Consider the following 18,879-nt stretch of genomic DNA (forward strand, 5'->3'; position numbering starts at 1 on the left):
CACGCCCACGCCCCCAAGTAGCCTCACGCGGGATTCGTGACTGGGTTCCAGCGCTCCGCCCACCAAGTCGATGTAGCTCCTGAGGCCCCGCCTCCCCTTGTCGTTTCGCTCTCGTCATTGGCTGTGCGTCGTTGAGCTCGGCCGTTCGTCCCGCCCCTGCGGGGGTGGTCGGGACTCGCAAACAGAGCTTTATTGTGTGACGCTTTCGCATCAGTTTTCAGACTATCTTGGCCGATATCTTTTTCTCCAAATATATAGAGACAGAAAAAGAGAAAAAAATCTAAGTGGGCCCTACTTTTTATCTCCCCAAGGCCCATATGTGTCATGGTTTCCTTCAGGAACTCCTTAGAAGGCGCTGAGGGAATCCGAGGAAACCTAGTTTGCATCTCAACCTTTACATCTCTCGTCGCCTAGCAACAGTTTCTATGGCGACAGCGCCGCCAACAACGCTAAGCAACCCTTGGACCTAGAGGAATAGAAGGGGTATTTTCTTTTCCTCCCAATGGGGGACTGTTGAGAAGTGGTCAAAGGGGAATTATTTGAAAGAGAGAAATTTTAGTTTCTTGGGAAGGCGAGAGAGTAGAAGAGGAAAGGGAGGAAGCGGTTAAGAAAGAGAGGGAAATACTGGTAGAGTAAGAAAAAAATTGTACACTTCTTAAGAAGTTCCTTGGTGGTCATGGATCCAACGTGCCCTTCTGAGAGCATTTATAACCTCATACCCTGTGACTGGAAGGAGCCTCGTCAGCCTCCTAGGTATGTGGGTAAGCAAAGATTACTTTTTCAAGTGATCATCATCAAAAAGAAAAAAAATTCAACAAATTGCAAAGTCTTGGTATTTAGCATAATGAAGTTTGTGGGGGTTTTTTTCCTTTTGGATTTTTGACTACACTGGTGGTGTTCGGGTTTTATACCTACCTCTGCATTCAGGCATCACTCCTGGAGAACTTAGAGACTATAGGGGGAGCTGGGGATTGAACCCAGGATGACAGAGTAGAAGGGAAATGCCCTACCCGTTATACTATCAGGACCCAGACAGGCTCAGGCCCCAGACTTTGCTCAGGCCCCGGACAATGAATTTTTATATTGAAATTCCTCTACGCTGCAATAAATGGTTTCTGAAAGTGATATTTTTGGGGGTGAGAGAATTGGGGGTACAAACAAAATTGGAGTACTTTGTGGTGTCAGGGACCAAATTTAGGGCTCCTGCATTCAAAACATGTGCTCCGACCCTTGGAACATGTCTCTGGTCCCTAGAAAGAGTTCTATGATATATTATAAATAATTATTATTAACATAGGTTATTAATATTTCCCATATGATATAATCTCTGAAGACTTCTTTGTCACTTTACTTCATCAAAGTGTTCTAATGCTATTCTTTTTGTTTGGGGGCCACATCTTGTGATGCTCAAACTTACTCCTGATTCTGTGCTCAAGAATTATTCCTGCTGGGGTTCAGGGAGCTATACGGGGTGCTGGAGCTGCAAGGCCAGCACCCAGCCCACTTTATTATCTCTCTATTCCCTAAATACTAGTCATTCTGGATATAAACTTCACAGCTCATAAGGATTTTTAAGTCACCAAGGAAAGGAAGCTCATTAACAGCAAATGAGTTAGCATGAGTAGAATTACCTTGAAAGTGTTGATGAATCAAAGTCCTAGGAAATGGGATAATTAAAAAAGGCACCTTTCATTTCAGACTGTGCCTGGGTACAACAATACCTACAAGTAGGGCTTTTTGTCACCCAGAAAAATTGCAGTTTTATATGAATGACTAGCTTTTGTTCATCATGGGCTATTGCTGCTACACATTTAAATTTTCTACAGACGTAATGTGGAATATTTGCACATTTCTCTTATCCCTAAAACTGTAGAAAATAAATATACCAAAAGTGTTTGACAATTAATTGCCAGGAAAGTTGGTGTATAAAATTTAACTTTTACAAGTATTAGACTCATTTTTAGAAAGTTTATGTTATTAGAGAACAATGTATCTTAAGCATTTAACATACTATATCATACTATGGGAATCTGGTTATTACAAATCAGAAAAGTTTTTCAGTATGTATTTGTCTATAATAATAATCATTTAACTTGAATTTCCAGAGCATGTGAGTGTGCCTTCTAGGACACAGTAAAATTGAGGAAAGGGCTTAAGATTTTTTTTTTAGTTTAAGCAAGATGAATGTCCAAGTATAATAACATTAAGACTGACACTTGACTGCCAGACCCTGAGAGATAGCTCAATGGGTTGAGCCTATATATGCATAATGGAGGCCTGAGATTGATCCCAAGTACTGCTTGGGTATCCCTCCCCTCCAAGCAAACAAACAAAGAAACAAAAATACTGCGACTATTCTTAACAATTATGCAAAGGATTGAAGTGATAGCTCATAGGGCTATAATGTTTGCCTTCATAAATGAAGCCCTGAGTTTGCGCCCTGGAATAACATGGTCCGCAGGAAGCCACTGGATCTCCCAAGCTACTTTGGGGACTGACTGGTGGCTCCCTGAGCACTTGTCTGTGCCAGCATTAGATCAATAAGGCTGAGTACTGAACCTTCTAACCAAGTATCTCATGGTCAAGTATCTCATGGAGTTGTCCCTGGATCCCCAGCACTGCTTGAAAACACCTGCCTCCAAGTATTATTCTATGCTTTTCTCTTGCATCATTTTACCTAGTTAACACAAAACACTGTGAGATGAGTAAAAACTTGCCAATGTTACCGAAAAGGAACTTAGGCCCAGAAATCCAAGGTCACTAGGGAAAACAAGAACTGAGATTGTCACAGAATTCAAAACCCATAATTTTAAACCAGTTTGTATACTACCTTTGAATCTGAGTAAACTTACTTAAATCTTTAAGGACATTTTCTTTGTTTTCAGATATTTGATCTTTTATCAGGTCTTTATGCACAAAAATGATCCTTTGAAGATCAGTTATACCCTAAGTCACATTTTCCATAAGACAAAAGCAAAGAAGTGGCTGATACCAATTCTTGGTGTGAAATGAGAAATATGCTTCCTCCTTAGATCACAGAGCAAGGGAGACAATGAGAATAGTGTAAGAAATTAAGATTTTAATAACATTACATTAAATGCACTGGTTCCATAGAGTCAATGTTGCTCATACTATAAACCAATGGCCTGATGCCAAAACAGAACTTAATGAAGCCAGTGTTATAATTTATATAGATACATAAATTAGAAAAATATCTTTAATATATCTTTAAAGCTTGGAATAATTTTATTTGAGTATAAAGACTCCAACTTTTTTAATTTTAGGTATGCATCGGTTTTTAAGGAAGCTATAAAGAATGACTTGAAAAAATCTAAAAGTGCAATGAAAACAATGGGACCAGCAAAAGTTGAACTACCTTCTCCAAAGGATTTCCTGAAGAAACATTCAAAGGACAAAGCATTACCACCAAGTATGTTTTCCCACTTTAAAAAAATTAAGCGGCATTTAATAAGAACGTGTAAAGTTATATAATCACGTTGATATTATATAATATTTTTGTAATTTTAAATACAATTATTGTCTGAATATTAAGTAGAAAAATGATTACTACTTTACTTCAGATAAACAAAATTTGAGAGGGGGATGGATCAATAGTACAGCAGGTAGGGTATTTTCCTTGCATGCAGCTAACCCAGGTTTGATCCCTGCTATACCATATGATCCCCCTGACCACCACCAGATATGGCCCCCAATTTTTTTAAAAAATAATAGCAATGTGAGAAGCTAGAGGAAAATAGAAATATGATGTAAAAAGAATAGTGAACATATTGTTACTCCAACAAGATGTTACTCCACTTTCCTTTTGCTAAAGCAAGAGTCTTGGACTATATCTTGGACTCTCCTGTAAAGCTACACTTTCAACACCACATGGCTGATCATCTTAGACATTAGCCATATGACTTCATTTGAAAGCAATTAGAAGAAGGGTTTTAAGTTCCAGTGGGCAATATTGCCAGGCTTCTAAACCCCAACTGTTTTCTCCAAGACATGAAAATTAGAGCTATTACTGTGCATTGCAGAAACGACTATCAGGACAACTTTATGCTTGAATGAAGGCCTTCACTCTCCCAGTTCTCTAAGATCACTGGAACCATAAATGGAGTTAGAAGGAATGGAAAAGATCTTATGAATAAGTGGTAGTCAAAGCCAGTTTCTTGGCTCTACTACCATTTTAGTCCTAGAGGGATCCAAGTTTAGAAGAATCCTATGCTTGGTTTAATATTCTGCACTTGCCATCTTGATATCTCTAAATTTTCCTCAATGTGTCCTTTTACATTTTCATTTTATATTGGACTTTGCAAATTATGAAAGCTATCATGAACATCAATTTGCTGGAGTGGGCCCAGTAACATCTCCATTTTGAGACTTGTTGTTACTGTATTTGGCATATTGAATACGTTACGGTTAGCTTGCCAGGCTTTGCTGTAGGGGGAGATACTCTCGGGAGCTTGCCAGGCTCTCCGAGAGAGGTGGAGGAATTGAACCCGGCTCGGTCGGGCTGGCTGTGCACAAGGCAAATGCCCTACTACTGTGCTATCACTCATGATCATAGATTACATAACTTTGAGGCTTCCAGGAAACCAGAGAATAAATGAAAATGGAACTATGATAGTTATGCATAAGTGTCATCTTTCCATCTTGGATATGACTTCCCTGATGTTTAAGAACAATGAAAAGGAGAGATAAATGAGTTTATTGTTTTTTGTTGTTGTTTTGGGGCCATACCTGGCAATGCTTTAGGCTCTTTACTCGGCAATTACTTCTGGTAGTGTTCAAGGGATAATATGGGATGCTGGGGATCGAACTCAGACAGCCACATGCAAGGCAAATGCCCTACAAGTTATACTATCATGGTGGCCCCACAATCTGTTACTTTTTCATTATTTTGGTAGAGGCACACCCAGCAGTGCTCAGGAGCTACTCCCAGATCAAGTCTGGGGTAGGAGTCCCTTCCAACTGTGCTTGGGTGACCATGTGGTGCTGAGGATTGAACCTGGGCCTTCGCATACGAAGCATGCATTACAACCCATTGAGTTATTTTTCTGGCCCCAGAGTCTATTGCTTTATAAACATTGATCTTTTAGTATCTTCTAGCATTAGAGAAATAATACAACATCTCAATTCCAGCTTGGATGTAACTTTTCACAAAAGCAATACTATTCCCAAAGCTAAAATTTATGTACTTAAAAATTCTCCCTGAAACCCAGATGCCTTGAAAATTGACAAGGCATCATCTGGAAATTTAGATGAAACATGTCTGAAAATACAACCTTCCTGCTTTAAATCTATGACTTCTGAACTCCGTTTTGTATCTTCAGGTGGGATATTGGCGTTCTGTGATCCACAACCACTAATAACCTGAACATCTTAGAAAGAAAGTACATTCTTTTAACAGTGATATCCCTATACCTGAGCTTGAACTGGGTCTTCCACATAAAAAGTGTGTACTCAGCCGTTGAAGTTATCTCCATTTAAGTAGTTCATAAAGATACTGTCTCAAGTATGGGCTGGAACGATAGCACAGTGGTAGGTCGTTTGCCTTACAAGCGGCCAACATGGCTGACCCGAGTTCTATTCCTTCGCCCCTCTCAGAGAGCCCGGCAAGCTACCGAGAGTATCTTGCCCGCACAGCAGAGCCTGGCAAGCTACCCATGATGTGTTCGATATGCCAAACACAGTAACGAGTCTTATGTGGAGATGTTACTGGGCCCGCTCGAGCAAATCGATGAACAATGGGAGGACCGTGACCGTGACTGTCTCAAATGCCTTTGCATCCTGAGGTCTGGTAGCATTAGGTCTTAAATACACAAATATTAAGGGGACAAATTCAGTCCATTGCAAGAGATTAATCCAGTTCACAGAATCTAATAAACATTGCTTTTTCTGATAACAAAATTTAAATAGATTTCACCTTTCTTTCTTTTTAATTTTTGGTTTGGGCCACGTCCTGAGGTGCTCAGGGGCTATTCTGGCTCTATATTCAGGCTTTGCTTCCTGCAGTGTGGGGTAGAATTGGGGGACCCAGGCAATGCTGGGATCCCAAACCTTGAGCTATTTTTCCAGCCCCTGAATTCCACTCCTTACAAAGTCCAGTTTCATCTGGTTAAGAATGGAGGGATACATTGTTGAGATGATTGTTCTTTTTAGTTCCTGGAAGTAAATTATAATTATTTTGCTTTAGTATTTTAGACTTTATAACTTTTTGTTTACTTGTTTGATTTTTGTTTTGGGTTGACACAATCGGCAGTGCTCAGGACTAACTCCTGGCTCTGCAGTCAGGGATTGTTCCTGGTGGGCTCTGGGGACCATATGTGGCCCAATTGCTGTGGCCTGACATTATAGAATTTTATAATTATTTAAAATTTTATATGTTGATTTGGCTCTCAATAGAAGATGAATATGTCAAAATGACTGAAAAGATAATCCAAGTCTCTTCAAAGTGCATTGCATTTAGGGAGGAGAGATCAGGAGACTTTGACTAGCAATTTTTTAATAAATTTTGGTAAGCTACCTGTTGGGTCACTAATTTTTTTTTTTAATTTTATGATTGTAAGGGCTGGAGCGATAGCACAGCGGGTAGGGCATTTGCTGATCCAGGTTCAATTGCTCCTTCCCTCTCAGAGAGCCTGGCAAGTTACCAAGCGTATCCTGCCCTCACAGCAAGACCCTGGCAAGCTCCCCATGGCATATTCGATATGCCAAAACCAGTAACAGCAACTCTTACGATGGAGACATTACTGGTGCCCACTCGAGCAAATCAATGAACAACAGGAGGACAGTGCTACAATATGATTGTAAACCATATAAAAATGCTAGTGAAAAATCCATAGACTCTCTTGATAATAAACCAAATTTAATCTATTCACTTAGTGATTTTATGGTAACTTCCCTGAAGAAGTAACTACCGGTAATATTAATAGTACTCAGAATACAATTTCTTTATTTCAGAGGGAAATCTGAATGTTTATAGTGGACATCATTACAAGAAATTATTTTCACAATAGATAACAAAATTTATTGGTTTGTTCCATTGGATTTAGGGAACTTCTTTTTTTCTTTTTTAAATTGAATCACTATAAGACACACATACAAAATTCTTCATGACTGGCTTTCAGTCATACAATGTTCCAATACTGTCCCTTCACTAGCATACATTTCCCACCTCCCATGTCTCTAGTTTCTCTCCTGTCCCTCCCACCCTGCCTGCCTCTATGCAGACACTTCCCCGTGCCCCTTTTATTATGGTTTGCAATACATTTTCTGAAAGTTTATCATGTTTGTCCCTTTATCTACTTTCAGCACTCAGTTCTTGTCCAGAGTGATCATTTCCAACTATCCTTGTCATAACGGTCCCTTCTCTGTCCTCACTGCCCTTCCTTCACTACTTGTGACAATGGGGAGCTTATTCTTTACATGTTTATAATATTGTTCTTCAATTTTTTCACCTGAATCTGTTATATTTTGTTTTTGCATTTATGATAATTATCTTTTATGTTAAATATTTGAGTATACTATTAATAAAACTTTTTAAACCCCCTTAAAACACTGGTGATAAAACATCTGAATTTTATAAATTTTTCTAAGTGCTATATTTCTACTTTCAACTAACTAGTTGGTGCTATGTCTAAACAGAAAAATCATTTGAGAGAACGTCATTGCATGTGGGCAAAAAGCCTCCTGTGCCACGGAGGGATGAACATCCAGTCATGGGAATACAGAGTGAAAAAAATTTTATAAGCACAAATGTAGCTGATATTATTATGGGAGTCGCTAAGAAACCAAAACCGATTTATGTTGACAACAGAACCGGAGACAGGCATAATCTTGAAACCTCAGGACTAATTCCAAAGTATATCAATAAAAAGGTAAGCCTGTAATAAGGAGAGAGGGTGGGGGATGTTCCAAAGTCTGGTGCACACACTTTTCAAGCAGGAGCCCTCGGTTTAGTCCGTGTCACTTCACAGTGCCCCAAGCACTGCTGAGAGTGACCTGAGCACTGAGATGGGAGTAGTCTCTGAGCACTGTCAGGTATGGTCACCACAAAAGAGCAAATCAAAAAGATGTCTGGGATTTTTTTTGTTTGTTTTTGGGTCATACCAGCTGTGCTCAGAAATTACTCCTTGCAGTGCACTCAGGGATCACGCCTGGTGGGGCTCAAGGGATCATATGGGATGCCAAGTATTGAATCTGGGTTGGTCACAAGCAATGCAAGCACCCTATTTTTATACTCTTTCTCTGGTTCTTAAACAAGGACCAGCCCTTAATTTAAGTTAAAGCCCAGACTGGGGCTGGACAGATAGTACAATGGATAAGGTGCTTGCCTTGCTTATGACCAACTTGGGTTTAATCCCTAATACTACATTTGGTTCCCTGAGCCCCTCTAGTAGTGATCCCTGGGCACACAAACAAGAGCAAGCCCAAAGCAGAACCAAGTATGGCCCCAGTTTTCCCCTGCAATAAGAATTTTAAATCAGACATTCATAATGATTGCCTATATTATTGTCAATAGAGTTATCATAGGATAAATGGTTTAGATCACCAATCCCCACTCTCTGTAATCTGTTTTGGGGCAAATCTAAAGTGATGATTAAGAATTTGTAATGGACAGCAGCATATAGTTCAGTAGAGAGAAACCATAATTATTTCCCTTAGTTTCTTTTATCAATATCTAGTTTTTGCGGACTGGAGTAATAGCACAGCGGGTAGGGCATTTGCCTTGTACACAGCCGACCTGGGTTTGATTCCTCTGCCCCTCTTGGAGAGCCCAGCAAGCTACCAAGAGTATCTCGCCCACATGGCAAAGTCTGGCAAGCTACCTGTGACATATTCGATATGCCAAAAACAGTAACAACAAATCTCACGATGGAGACATTACTGGTGCCCGCTCTAGCAAATTGCTGAACAACGGGAGGACAGTGCTACAGTGCTACAGTTCTAGTTTTTGCATGGGAGGGGGAATGGTGCTCTCAAACAGTGCTCAAGGGATCCAGGGCCACTCCCAGTGATACTTGGCTAGAGAGTGCTTGAAGAGCCTCCATGGCTGCATGTGGTGGTTCTCAGAGTGATGTGATACCAGGGATCAGACCAGGGTCTCATGCATGAGGGGCATGTGCCACTGACCCCTGTGTGATCTCATTCACTACAATGTATTTAACAATGATGACAAACCTTGGTATGGTAGAAATGTTATATGGAGAACAGTCACTGTTTTCATTCCAGAAAGGCTAGTCTTTCAGAAGATTTTAAGACTAAATCATTAGCAAAGTGAGAGAGAGGAGTAGAGTTCACTCTAACTTAAAAACCTTCCTATGTACAATGTCAACATAGTATAAATCATGGGGAGAGGAAAAGAACAGAAACTTCTCCAAAGAAATACAAATGGTCAAAGACACATGAAAAATTCTCTACATCACTAATCATCAAGGAGATGCAAATCAAAACAACAACAATATCTCACACCACAGAGACTGGCACAAATCAAAAATAATAAGAAAAACCAGTGCTGGTGCGGATTCAGGGAGAAAGGGACTCTCATTGTTGGTTGGAATGCCAACTGATTCTGCCTTTTTGGAAAACAGTATGGGCATTCCTCAAAAAACTAGAAATTGAGCTTCTAGATGACCCAGAAATATCACTTCTGGGAATATATCTTTGGAGCCCAAAAACACAATGCAGAAAAGTCATCTGAACTTCTACATACATTGCAGCACTATTCACAATAGCCAGAATGTGGAAACAACTGAGTGCCTGAGAACAGATGACTAGATAAAGAAAATAGGATATATCCACACAATGGAATACTACTCAGCCACTGGGAAAAATGAAGTCATGAAATTTGCTTATAAATGGATGAGCATGGAGAGCATCATGCTGAATGAAATGAGTTAGCGAAGAGGGACAGACATAGAATGATTGAACTCTCTTGTGGGATGTAACACTATCCTTGAGTGTTAGTCTATCCTTGAGTGTTAGTCTCATAGTATGAGATAGTAGACACAAGGATAGTAGACACAAGGGCTGGAATGACTGGTCCATGATTGGAAACCACAAATGGGGTGACGGGGAGGGCAGTTAGGATAGAAAAGGAATAACTATGACAATGATAATTGGAAGTGATCACTCTGAACAAGAACTGAGTTCTGAAAGTAGGTAAAGGCATATAGATAATAACCTTTCAGTACCTGATTGCAAACCATAATGCCCAAAAGGAAAGAGAGAACACGAGAAAGGGATGGGGGAGGGGAGAGAGAGAGAGAGAGAGAGAGAGAGAGAGAGAGAAGAAAGGTGCCTGCCATTGAGGCAAGCTGGCATGGCATTGGAGAGGGCAACGGGGGACATTGATGGTGGGAAATATACACTGATGAAGGGACAGGTGTTGGAACACTGTATGACTAAAACACAATCATAAACAACTTTGTAACTGTGTATTTCATGGTGATTCAATGAGGAAAAAAGGGGAGTTAGAAGGGAGAAAAAAAGTATTCCAAATATAAATTCATCTTTTTTTGTGATGACTCAGAACCAACATTCTTGTGATGACTCAGAACCACCATTCTGAACACGAATGTCCTTAGCTGTAGTGAGATGTTGCTCTCATTGGTTGCTGAAATATAATGACTGTTCGCCACTGTTAACCATTGCACTAAGGTGCACTTAGGGTTTTGAAAATCTATGCAAGATTTCATAGGTTTTCATAACACATTCAGTCATATTGGGGTGGCTTAACAAGTTGCAATAACTTAAAACAAGGCATTGTTCTGCAGTTTTTCTTTTGTTTTACTGTAGATCACTAAGAGATGTTATTTTACACTCATTTTTGACAAATTTCTTTCACCATAAAATGCATGGTTATTTTCTTTCAATGATAAGCCCAGCAAGAAGTATATGCTCAAATAATTTTTTTTTCTTTTTGGGTTGCACCCAGCAATGCACAGGGGTTACTCCTGGATCATGCACTCAGGAATTACTCCTGGCAGTGCTCGGGGAACCGTATGGGTGCTGGGAATCAAATCCGGGTCGACCTCATGCAAGGCAAACTCCCTACCCATTGTGCTATCGCTCCAGCCCCTCAAATAATTTTTTTGAAGATTCCACAAGGACTGCTTCTGTTTCTCTACACAGTGATAGCAAGTACATCTTTTAATCTGTAAGACTCAAGCTGTCAAACCTTGATGCAGCCTGGGAGCCTAAAAACACATTTTGCATTTCCAGAAACCAGAAGAGTTGGGAAGGGGGGATCCAAGGCAGTTTTCTCTTAAAGGCAATGAGCTTTGGCTATTTTAAGAATCTGTTTTTATAACACTTGGGAAACATTTATCTTTTATTTAACAAGAACAGGCAAAAGGAACCCCAAGCTATTTAAGATATTTTAAGGTAAAAGTGTGAAGTCACTGAACAGAAGTAAAGAGAAGGCAACTCTGAGTGGGTATGTAAGGGCGGAGTCATCTGCCCAAAACGGGCCCTGGAACAATTCAGAGGGAAAACAGACAAGTACAATAACATGTCAGACTATTTAAGAAAGTCAGCTGGTTTCCAAAAGAGAAGAGTCATTGAGTGTTGTCAATTTGCTGTGTCTTGACCAAAGACTTAAAGTTTGTAACACTGTTTTTTCCTTCCAGGCCTTGCATAGTATGTACATGTACATATACATAGGAATAGGATTGCATTTAGGATATTGATCTTCCTCCTCCCTGAAATTCCCTAGGATTATGGTGTTACACCTGAGTATATTTTTAAGCGCAACCAGGAAGTAAAGAAGGCCCAAGAGGAGTATGATGACTACATCCAGGAATGCCTTAAAAAAGCAGCAATGAAAAAGGTTTCTGATGAAGAAAGAGAGGCAGTGCTGCAGGTAAGTGTTCTGAGCCATGGTCTATTGTAACTTACTATCTCTGCGGAAAGGTCTTCCCTGGGGAATAGTGGAAGTGGGCACTCTTCTTTGAAATCAAAACTCTTTCACCCAACTGACTCTGGGATGAACCACAAATTGTAACACAGGGTTTCATTGACATAATATTTTCTTTCCAATTTTGTGAACCTCTGCCTTTTCCCAACCTGTCAGAAAACATTTCTTCCACGAAACATGCATAAATACAGTGAGAAAGTATTTTTATTTTCATTGACATGTCCCAGAATTTTTCAAGAGCACAATCCATGAAGCAGATAATTTTCACTAGATGGAGCTCTAGAATAATTGAAACTTTTCCTTAGACCCATTTTCTCTTCCTTCTCAGTGCCCACTTTAAAAAATAACCAATAATTTGATTGCACATGTATTTTCCTTATTTTGAATAAATATGAACTTAAAATATATATTTATCTTGGGATTTTTAATATAAGAATTACATCAAGATATTCAAGATATTGGGGGATAGGGAGCAGGTTGCCCCATAAGCAGCAGCATCATCATCATCATCATCATCATCAACATTATCATTCTTCCTTCTTTGCTTAAGGTATTTTATTATATGTCAATCAAATACAATCCGTAGACTTTTGATTTTAACTCAAAACAGCTTTAAATAAACAGGCATAAGAAACATCAAGAGACTACATAGTATGTTATAATTTGTATAAGAGGGAGAAAATACGAACATGCATATCCATCTACCTGCATTTCAGAAGGAACAATGAAATGATAAATGGTAATAAAACTGATCAGTTACAAGTGTAGGTACAGAAAGTGGGAATTGAGAGTTCCTTGTACTTTCTCCTGTAGCTTAGATGACAGAATCATTTACTGTTTGAGTTTAAATCAAATTAAATAAAATCAAGTAATTTTTCCCAAATTAAAGATTAACTGAAACAACCTAACCCTGTAGAAAGTTGCCCAAACAACTACACAAAATATTTTAACACACAACTCGAAGGTACATTTGGTGGTGCTCAGGATTTTCTCCCTGCCCTGTGCCTAGGAACCACTCCTGTCAAATTTTTCTCCCTGCCCTGTGCCCAGGAACCACTCTTGTCAGGGACTATATGGGATGCTGGGGATCAAACCCAGGTCTGCTGCATGCAAGGCAAGTACCCTAGCCACTGTGTCATCATTATTATTAGCCCCCAACACAATGTTTTGACAATAGAGTACTTGTTAAGCACCTACTCATTATCTTCCATAGACATGGTTCTTTGTTATTTTGAAAGCTTTATTCAAAGCCCTTTCTAGTGACTTTATAAAAACAAAATTTTGACTCATTTTACCTTATTAATTTCTGATGTAAACTGCATTAAGGTGCTGTTAGAAATTCTTAACATCTTATCAATGCCATCACAATCATCAATAAATAGTCTTGTTTTGCATGAAGCACCATGGTAAGTCCCAAGGATCTTAACAGAGACATAAGATAAAATTTCTGGTGGAGAGGATGTTATTGTTGAATTGATGAGAGGTGATATATATGCTTATGCATGGCTGTGTGTGCATGCAGGAATTGTAGTTTTCATAAAGCTCCCATGCATGAGTCTCCACCAAAGCTCCCATGCATAAGTCTCCACCAAAAGGTGGCCCTGTTTAGCTGGATTTCAACTGCAGAGCAAGGGGGAGTTCCAGACAAGAGGAGTGACTTAAGGGCAGGTCTGTGTCTCAGTTACAGAAGTATCCCCAGTATCTAGCCCAGAGCCCAATATAAATACTGATGTTTAGTAATGGCGTGAGGAAAGGGAAAAGGTAGCTGGGCAGGCAGGAAACCAGTGGGCAAAACTGGGACATTGCTTGACAGTTTCAGAGACCTGGTTGGTGCCCCATTCTCTCTCTCTCTCTCTCTCTCTCTCTCTCTCTCTCTCTCTCTCTCTCTCTGTCTGTCTCCCCCTTCCCTCCCCATCAACATGATTATCCTTAAATCCCAAAGTTGACTAAATGATGCTGAAAACGTAGAGAGAGGGAACTTCTCAGAAGGAAGAGGGTGTGCTCTTTTCGAGATAAAGCACCTGTCAGCTTCCTATATGTTGGTTATAGCATCTCTGCATAGCCTTGGGAGTGACTGTCGGAAGTCTTGGATGGCTTCTTATCCAGGTTGTACAGCTGCCAGGGTAAGAAAGTCTCTAGTCATGGGCTTGACAAATCCTGAGCCATGCTTCTCTCCCTGGGTTAAGAATTAGTGTGTTTGTGTGTCCTGATTCTTCATAAAACAGCAGTCAGATTCTACCAGGAAGGATGATCCCAGACAGGAGGACATAAAGTCCAAGGTCTCGTTTAGTGGTTTAGTGGACTCCTTTGTTTATCCATCCATTGATTCATTTAGGGAGCCTATAGTGTTCACTGTGCCCACCCTGGAGGGCACTGTAGTGAGCACTATCACAGACCTAGAGCTTGGTTTAGCTTGCCCTTGTCCACAAATTAGCAAGTAGCCAGAGGAAACTAGCCTGTGCATGGACTCAGCTCTGGGCCTGAGTCCACTCCCACCTATGTCAGGGAAAAGGTGGGGCACCAACAGAGCTCCTGCAGGAAGTCCCAAAAATGCTCGCCGAAACTCTCAAGAGAGTTTATGAAGACACTTCTATTGACAGGAGCAAAAGCAGGGTGAAGGGGACCCGAAAGGAGCACCGCGGCACCCCTAGGCTACAAACGTGAGAACCCACAGTTACCCTAGCAGAGCAGGGGTAAGACTCATACTGCCCAGAGTCCAGTGAGAGCTGGAGGCTGGAAGAAAGGCAGTGGACAGGCATTGTCATCCCTTTTAGATAAGCCAGAACCAGTGTCCAGGTTAATGTCATAGACTAAGGGGAAAATACCCCACCTCTCCCTCCTCCCACCAGAATCACCATTGGCTAAACTGAGAAACTGGAGGACAAAAGGGCTACAAGACTGGAGTTTCAGGGGACGGGGAAGGGGACCGGGAGAGAATCCCCCAGAATCAGTCCCTACCACCTCCAGTCACAGAGCAGGGCAAGAAGGTGGAGAATTGATGGGAATGAAAAAGGATTCAAGAGGCTGGAGCGATAGTACAGTGGGGAGGGCATTTGCCTTGCACGTGGCTGACCCAGGTTCGATTCCTAGCATCCCATATGGTCCCCTGAGAACTGCCAGGAGTAATTCCTGAGTGCCAAACCAGGAGTAACCCCTGAGCATCACCAGGTGTGACGCAAAAAGCAAAAAAAAAAAAAAGATTAAAGAAAAAAGAACAAGAGAAAGAAAGAAAGAAAGAAAGAAAGAAAGAAAGAAAGAAAGAAAGAAAGAAAAGTAAAGGGATTCAAAAGATGCATGTGACTATGGATGGGATTTTTATGACTGCCGATTTAAGGTAAAGGTAAAGGTAAAGGCCCTCCCGTTGATCGTCGATTTGCTCGAGTGGGCCCAGTAACGTCTCCATTGGAGACTTTGTTGTTACTGTGTCTGGCATATCGAATACTCTCGGTAGCTTGCCGGGCTCTCCAAGAGGGGCAGAGGAATCGAACTCGGGTCGACCATGTTGGCTGCGTGCAAGGCAAACGCCCTACCGCTGTGCTATTGCTCCAGCCCTAAAGATATTCCTAATCTTTTAAAACTAAATGCACTACATTGGTTTTCAATGCAACATTTTAAATTATGCTTTCCGTTTTTGCTTTTGTTTGAATAAAATGATTTGTATGAATAAAATGATTAGTGCACTTAACTTGTAAGATTTCATTGCCTGAATTCAATTAGTACCTTAGACCATTTTGTCATTGAGCCTCTAGTGCCCTATACTAAAAATGGAAACTGCACAGAGATGGAAATAAACTTTATTGCTCCCAAGAGATCCCTTATTTTAAATTTGTTGGTTCTGAGAATATAGAATATTAACTACACTATTGAATTGGCACAAGCATTACATTTAATGACATTTCGGAGATTTCTGCTATACATTAATGGGACGTAGAGGTCCCTTGACTATATAGAGGAAGAATTCTTTATAGTACATTAAAAGAGACATAAAGATCTTGTGAATGAGCCAGAGAGATAATACAATGGATAGAGTATTTGCTTTGCATAAGGCCAATACCCTATACAGGCATCAGGAGAGAGCCAGGAGTAAGTACTGAGTACTAATGGGTACTACCCCAAAACAAAAATAAAATCAAAAGATCTTGTAAAAAATAAACTTTGGAATTTTTATACAATTCTATTTAGTCAAAGATTAGAGAATCTGACCTGGCAAGTCAGAATACAAACTTTTAATGTCATATTCGTATTTCAGAATGAGGCTAATGATTTTTTTTTTCCCCTTTATTTTATTTTATTTTTTTTAAAGTTGTAGATTTACAATTTTTTGTGCTTTGGTTTCAATTATACAATGATCAGATACCCATCCCTCCACCAGTGCCCATTTTCCACCACCATGGATAATATCCCTCCCACCCCCATCCCCCCATCCCCCCGTCTCTGTGGCAGGGCAATCCCCTGTGTTCTCTCTCTCCTTTTGGGTGTTGTGGTCTGCAAAAGAGGCATTGAGTGGCAAACATGTTCAGTCCATAGTATACTTTCGACATGCATCTCCCCTCCTGGGAGGATCCTCCAAACATCCTTTATTTGGTGCTCCCTTCTCTATCTGAATAGCCCTTTCCTCTAGGATACCCGGCTGGCCTCTAAGTTATGGAGTAATCCTCCTGGTGCTGATCTCAGCTATTCTTGGGTATTAATCTCATACTTTGTTACTTTATATCCCCCAGATGAATGCAATCTTTCTATGTCTATCCCTCTCTTTCTGACTCATTTCGCTTAGCATGATACTTTCCATATTGTACCACTTGTATGTAAAGTTCATGACTTCATCTTTTCTAAGAGCTACATAGTACTCCATTGTGTAGATGTACCAAAGTTTCTTTAACCAGTCATCTGTTCTTGGGCATTCAGGTTTCTTCCAGTTTCTGGCTATTGTAAAGAGGGCTGCAATGAACAAACAAGTGCAGATGTCACTTCGACTATACATTTTTGCCTCTCTGGGATATATTCCCAGGAGTGGTATTGCTGGGTCAAATGGGAGCTCAATTTCTAATTTTTTGAGAATCGTCCATACTGTTTTCCAGAAGGGCTGAACCAGTGAACATTCCCACCAACAGTGAAGGAGTGTCCCTTTCTCGCCACATCCACGCCAGCATCGGTTGCTTTTGTTCTTTTGAATGTGGGCCAGTCTCTGAGGTGTGAGATGGTATCTCATTGTGGTTTTGATCTGCATCTCCCTGATGATTAATGATGTAGAGCATTTTCTCATGTGCTTTTTTGCCATTCGGATTTCTTCTTTGAGAAAGTTTCTGTTCATTTCATTGCCCCATTTTTGGATGGGGTTGGATGTTTTCTTCTTGTGGAGTTTAACCAGTATTTTGTATATCCTGGATATCAACCCCTTGTCAGATGTGTATTCGGTGAATATCCTTTCCCATTCTGTAGACTGTCTTTGTATTTTGGTCACTGTTTCTTTGGAGGTGCAGAAGCTTCTTAGTTTAAGATAGTCCCATTTATCTATCTCTGTTTTCACTCGCTTGGCCAGTGGCGTGGCATCTTTGAAGATACCATTGAGGCTAATGATTTTTTAAAAAGAAAACTCTGGGGCTGGAGCAATAGCACTGTGGGTAGGGCATTTGCCTTGCACACGGCCAACCTAGGTTCGAATCCCAGCATTCCATGTGGTCCCCTGCACACTGCCAAGAGTGATTTCTGAGTGCAGAGCCAGGAGTAACCCCTGTGCATCACTGGGTGTGGCCAAAAAAAGAAAAAAGAAAAAAAAAAGAAAACTCTAAAGAAAAAACCCAGGTGCATGAGAGATGGTACAGCAGGTAGGGCACTTGCCTTGCACATGACTGACCTGGATTTGATACCCAGCATACCATATGGTTCCCTGCACACCGCCAGGAGTGATTCCTGAGTGCAGAGCCAGGAGTAACCCTTTAGCATCACTGGGTTTGGCCCAAAAATCAAACAAATGAAAGAAGGAAGGAAGGAAGGAAGGAAGGAAGGAAGGAAGGAAGGAAGGAAGGAAGATTTTAGAATAGTTTCTTGTTCAATTTTTTATTTTGCGTGGGACTATTAATTTTAAGTTTTTACCAAAGCATTTGTCTGAGCTTCATTTCTTACAACTCCTAACTCTGTGTATGTGTATTCAGTGGTCAAAATAAGTACAGTAACACTAAAAACAGAGCAAACAAATATTCCCAACAGGAATGGAGTGTACGGGCAAGGCCTGGGTCAGGTGTCTGTATAGTGTTTTTCTGTTGCTGTGACTAAGTACATGTCATTGTTCAAAGTCTCTTTGTTTAACGATTTACATTTTCCTTTTCAGAGCTTTGCTTTATGTTTCTTTCACTCTTACAATATATGTTGCTTTGGGGGACTTGCTGTCATTGTTACCATTTTCTCCACCATTGGCAGGGGCTGAAGAAAAACTGGGAAGAGGTGCATAAAGAGTTCCAGTCCCTCTCAGTCTTCATCGACTCAATCCCCAAGAAGATGCACAAGCAAAGACTGGAAGAAGAAATGAAGCAACTGGAACATGATATCGCTGCCATTGAAAAGCACAAAATTATTTATATTGCCAATAAGAAGTAACGTATCTTTAAAGGTGCAGTCACTTTCATGTAAGGTGGGGGAGTATACCAATGAAGCTTAGTTTCTTCAAGAAGACAGACCCATGAAGAAATTAAAGTGGGTCTCTACTAGCATATAGTTGGGCAACATTAAATGGTTAGATTATAGATTATTTCCTCTCTTGAGAGAAATTTTTGAGTGTTTTCTAAAATTGACCAAATAAAATCTTACTTTAAGTATTTCTGTTTTATTGTGCATTTCTGGCATATGCCAGACACAGTAACAATAAAGTCTCCAATGGAGACGTTACTGGGCCCGCTCAAACAAATCGACGATCAACGGGAGGGCCTTTACCTTATTGTGCATTTCATTGTTGCTAT

The 18,879-nt window shown here is 40.4% G+C and overlaps 1 protein-coding gene across 1 annotated transcript; it reads left to right on the plus strand.

Annotated features, from left to right (window-relative positions):
- The first annotated feature begins 375 nt into the window (after positions 1-375).
- ENKUR (enkurin, TRPC channel interacting protein) lies at positions 376-18,592 on the plus strand. Its single transcript, XM_056138381.1, has 5 exons — positions 376-753; positions 3,285-3,430; positions 7,654-7,886; positions 11,726-11,872; positions 18,344-18,592. Exons 1-5 carry the CDS (start codon positions 677-679, stop codon positions 18,518-18,520), a joined length of 780 nt encoding a protein of 259 aa, XP_055994356.1. The 5' UTR covers positions 376-676; the 3' UTR covers positions 18,521-18,592.
- The last annotated feature ends 287 nt before the right edge of the window (positions 18,593-18,879 follow it).

This window comes from Sorex fumeus, unplaced genomic scaffold (assembly GCF_029834395.1).
Source record: "Sorex fumeus unplaced genomic scaffold, SorFum_2.1 ptg000007l, whole genome shotgun sequence".
NCBI classification, from domain to species: Eukaryota; Metazoa; Chordata; class Mammalia; order Eulipotyphla; family Soricidae; genus Sorex; species Sorex fumeus.

Excerpts from the sequence above, each read along its gene's own strand:
- ENKUR (XM_056138381.1), top strand. The coding sequence starts at position 677 with ATGGATCCAACGTGCCCTTCTGAGAGCATTTATAACCTCATACCCTGT. Across the intron at positions 754-3,284 it reads GAGCCTCGTCAGCCTCCTAG|GTATGCATCGGTTTTTAAGG; the intron begins GTATGTGGGTAA and ends TTTTAATTTTAG. Across the intron at positions 11,873-18,343 it reads AAAGAGAGGCAGTGCTGCAG|GGGCTGAAGAAAAACTGGGA; the intron begins GTAAGTGTTCTG and ends CACCATTGGCAG.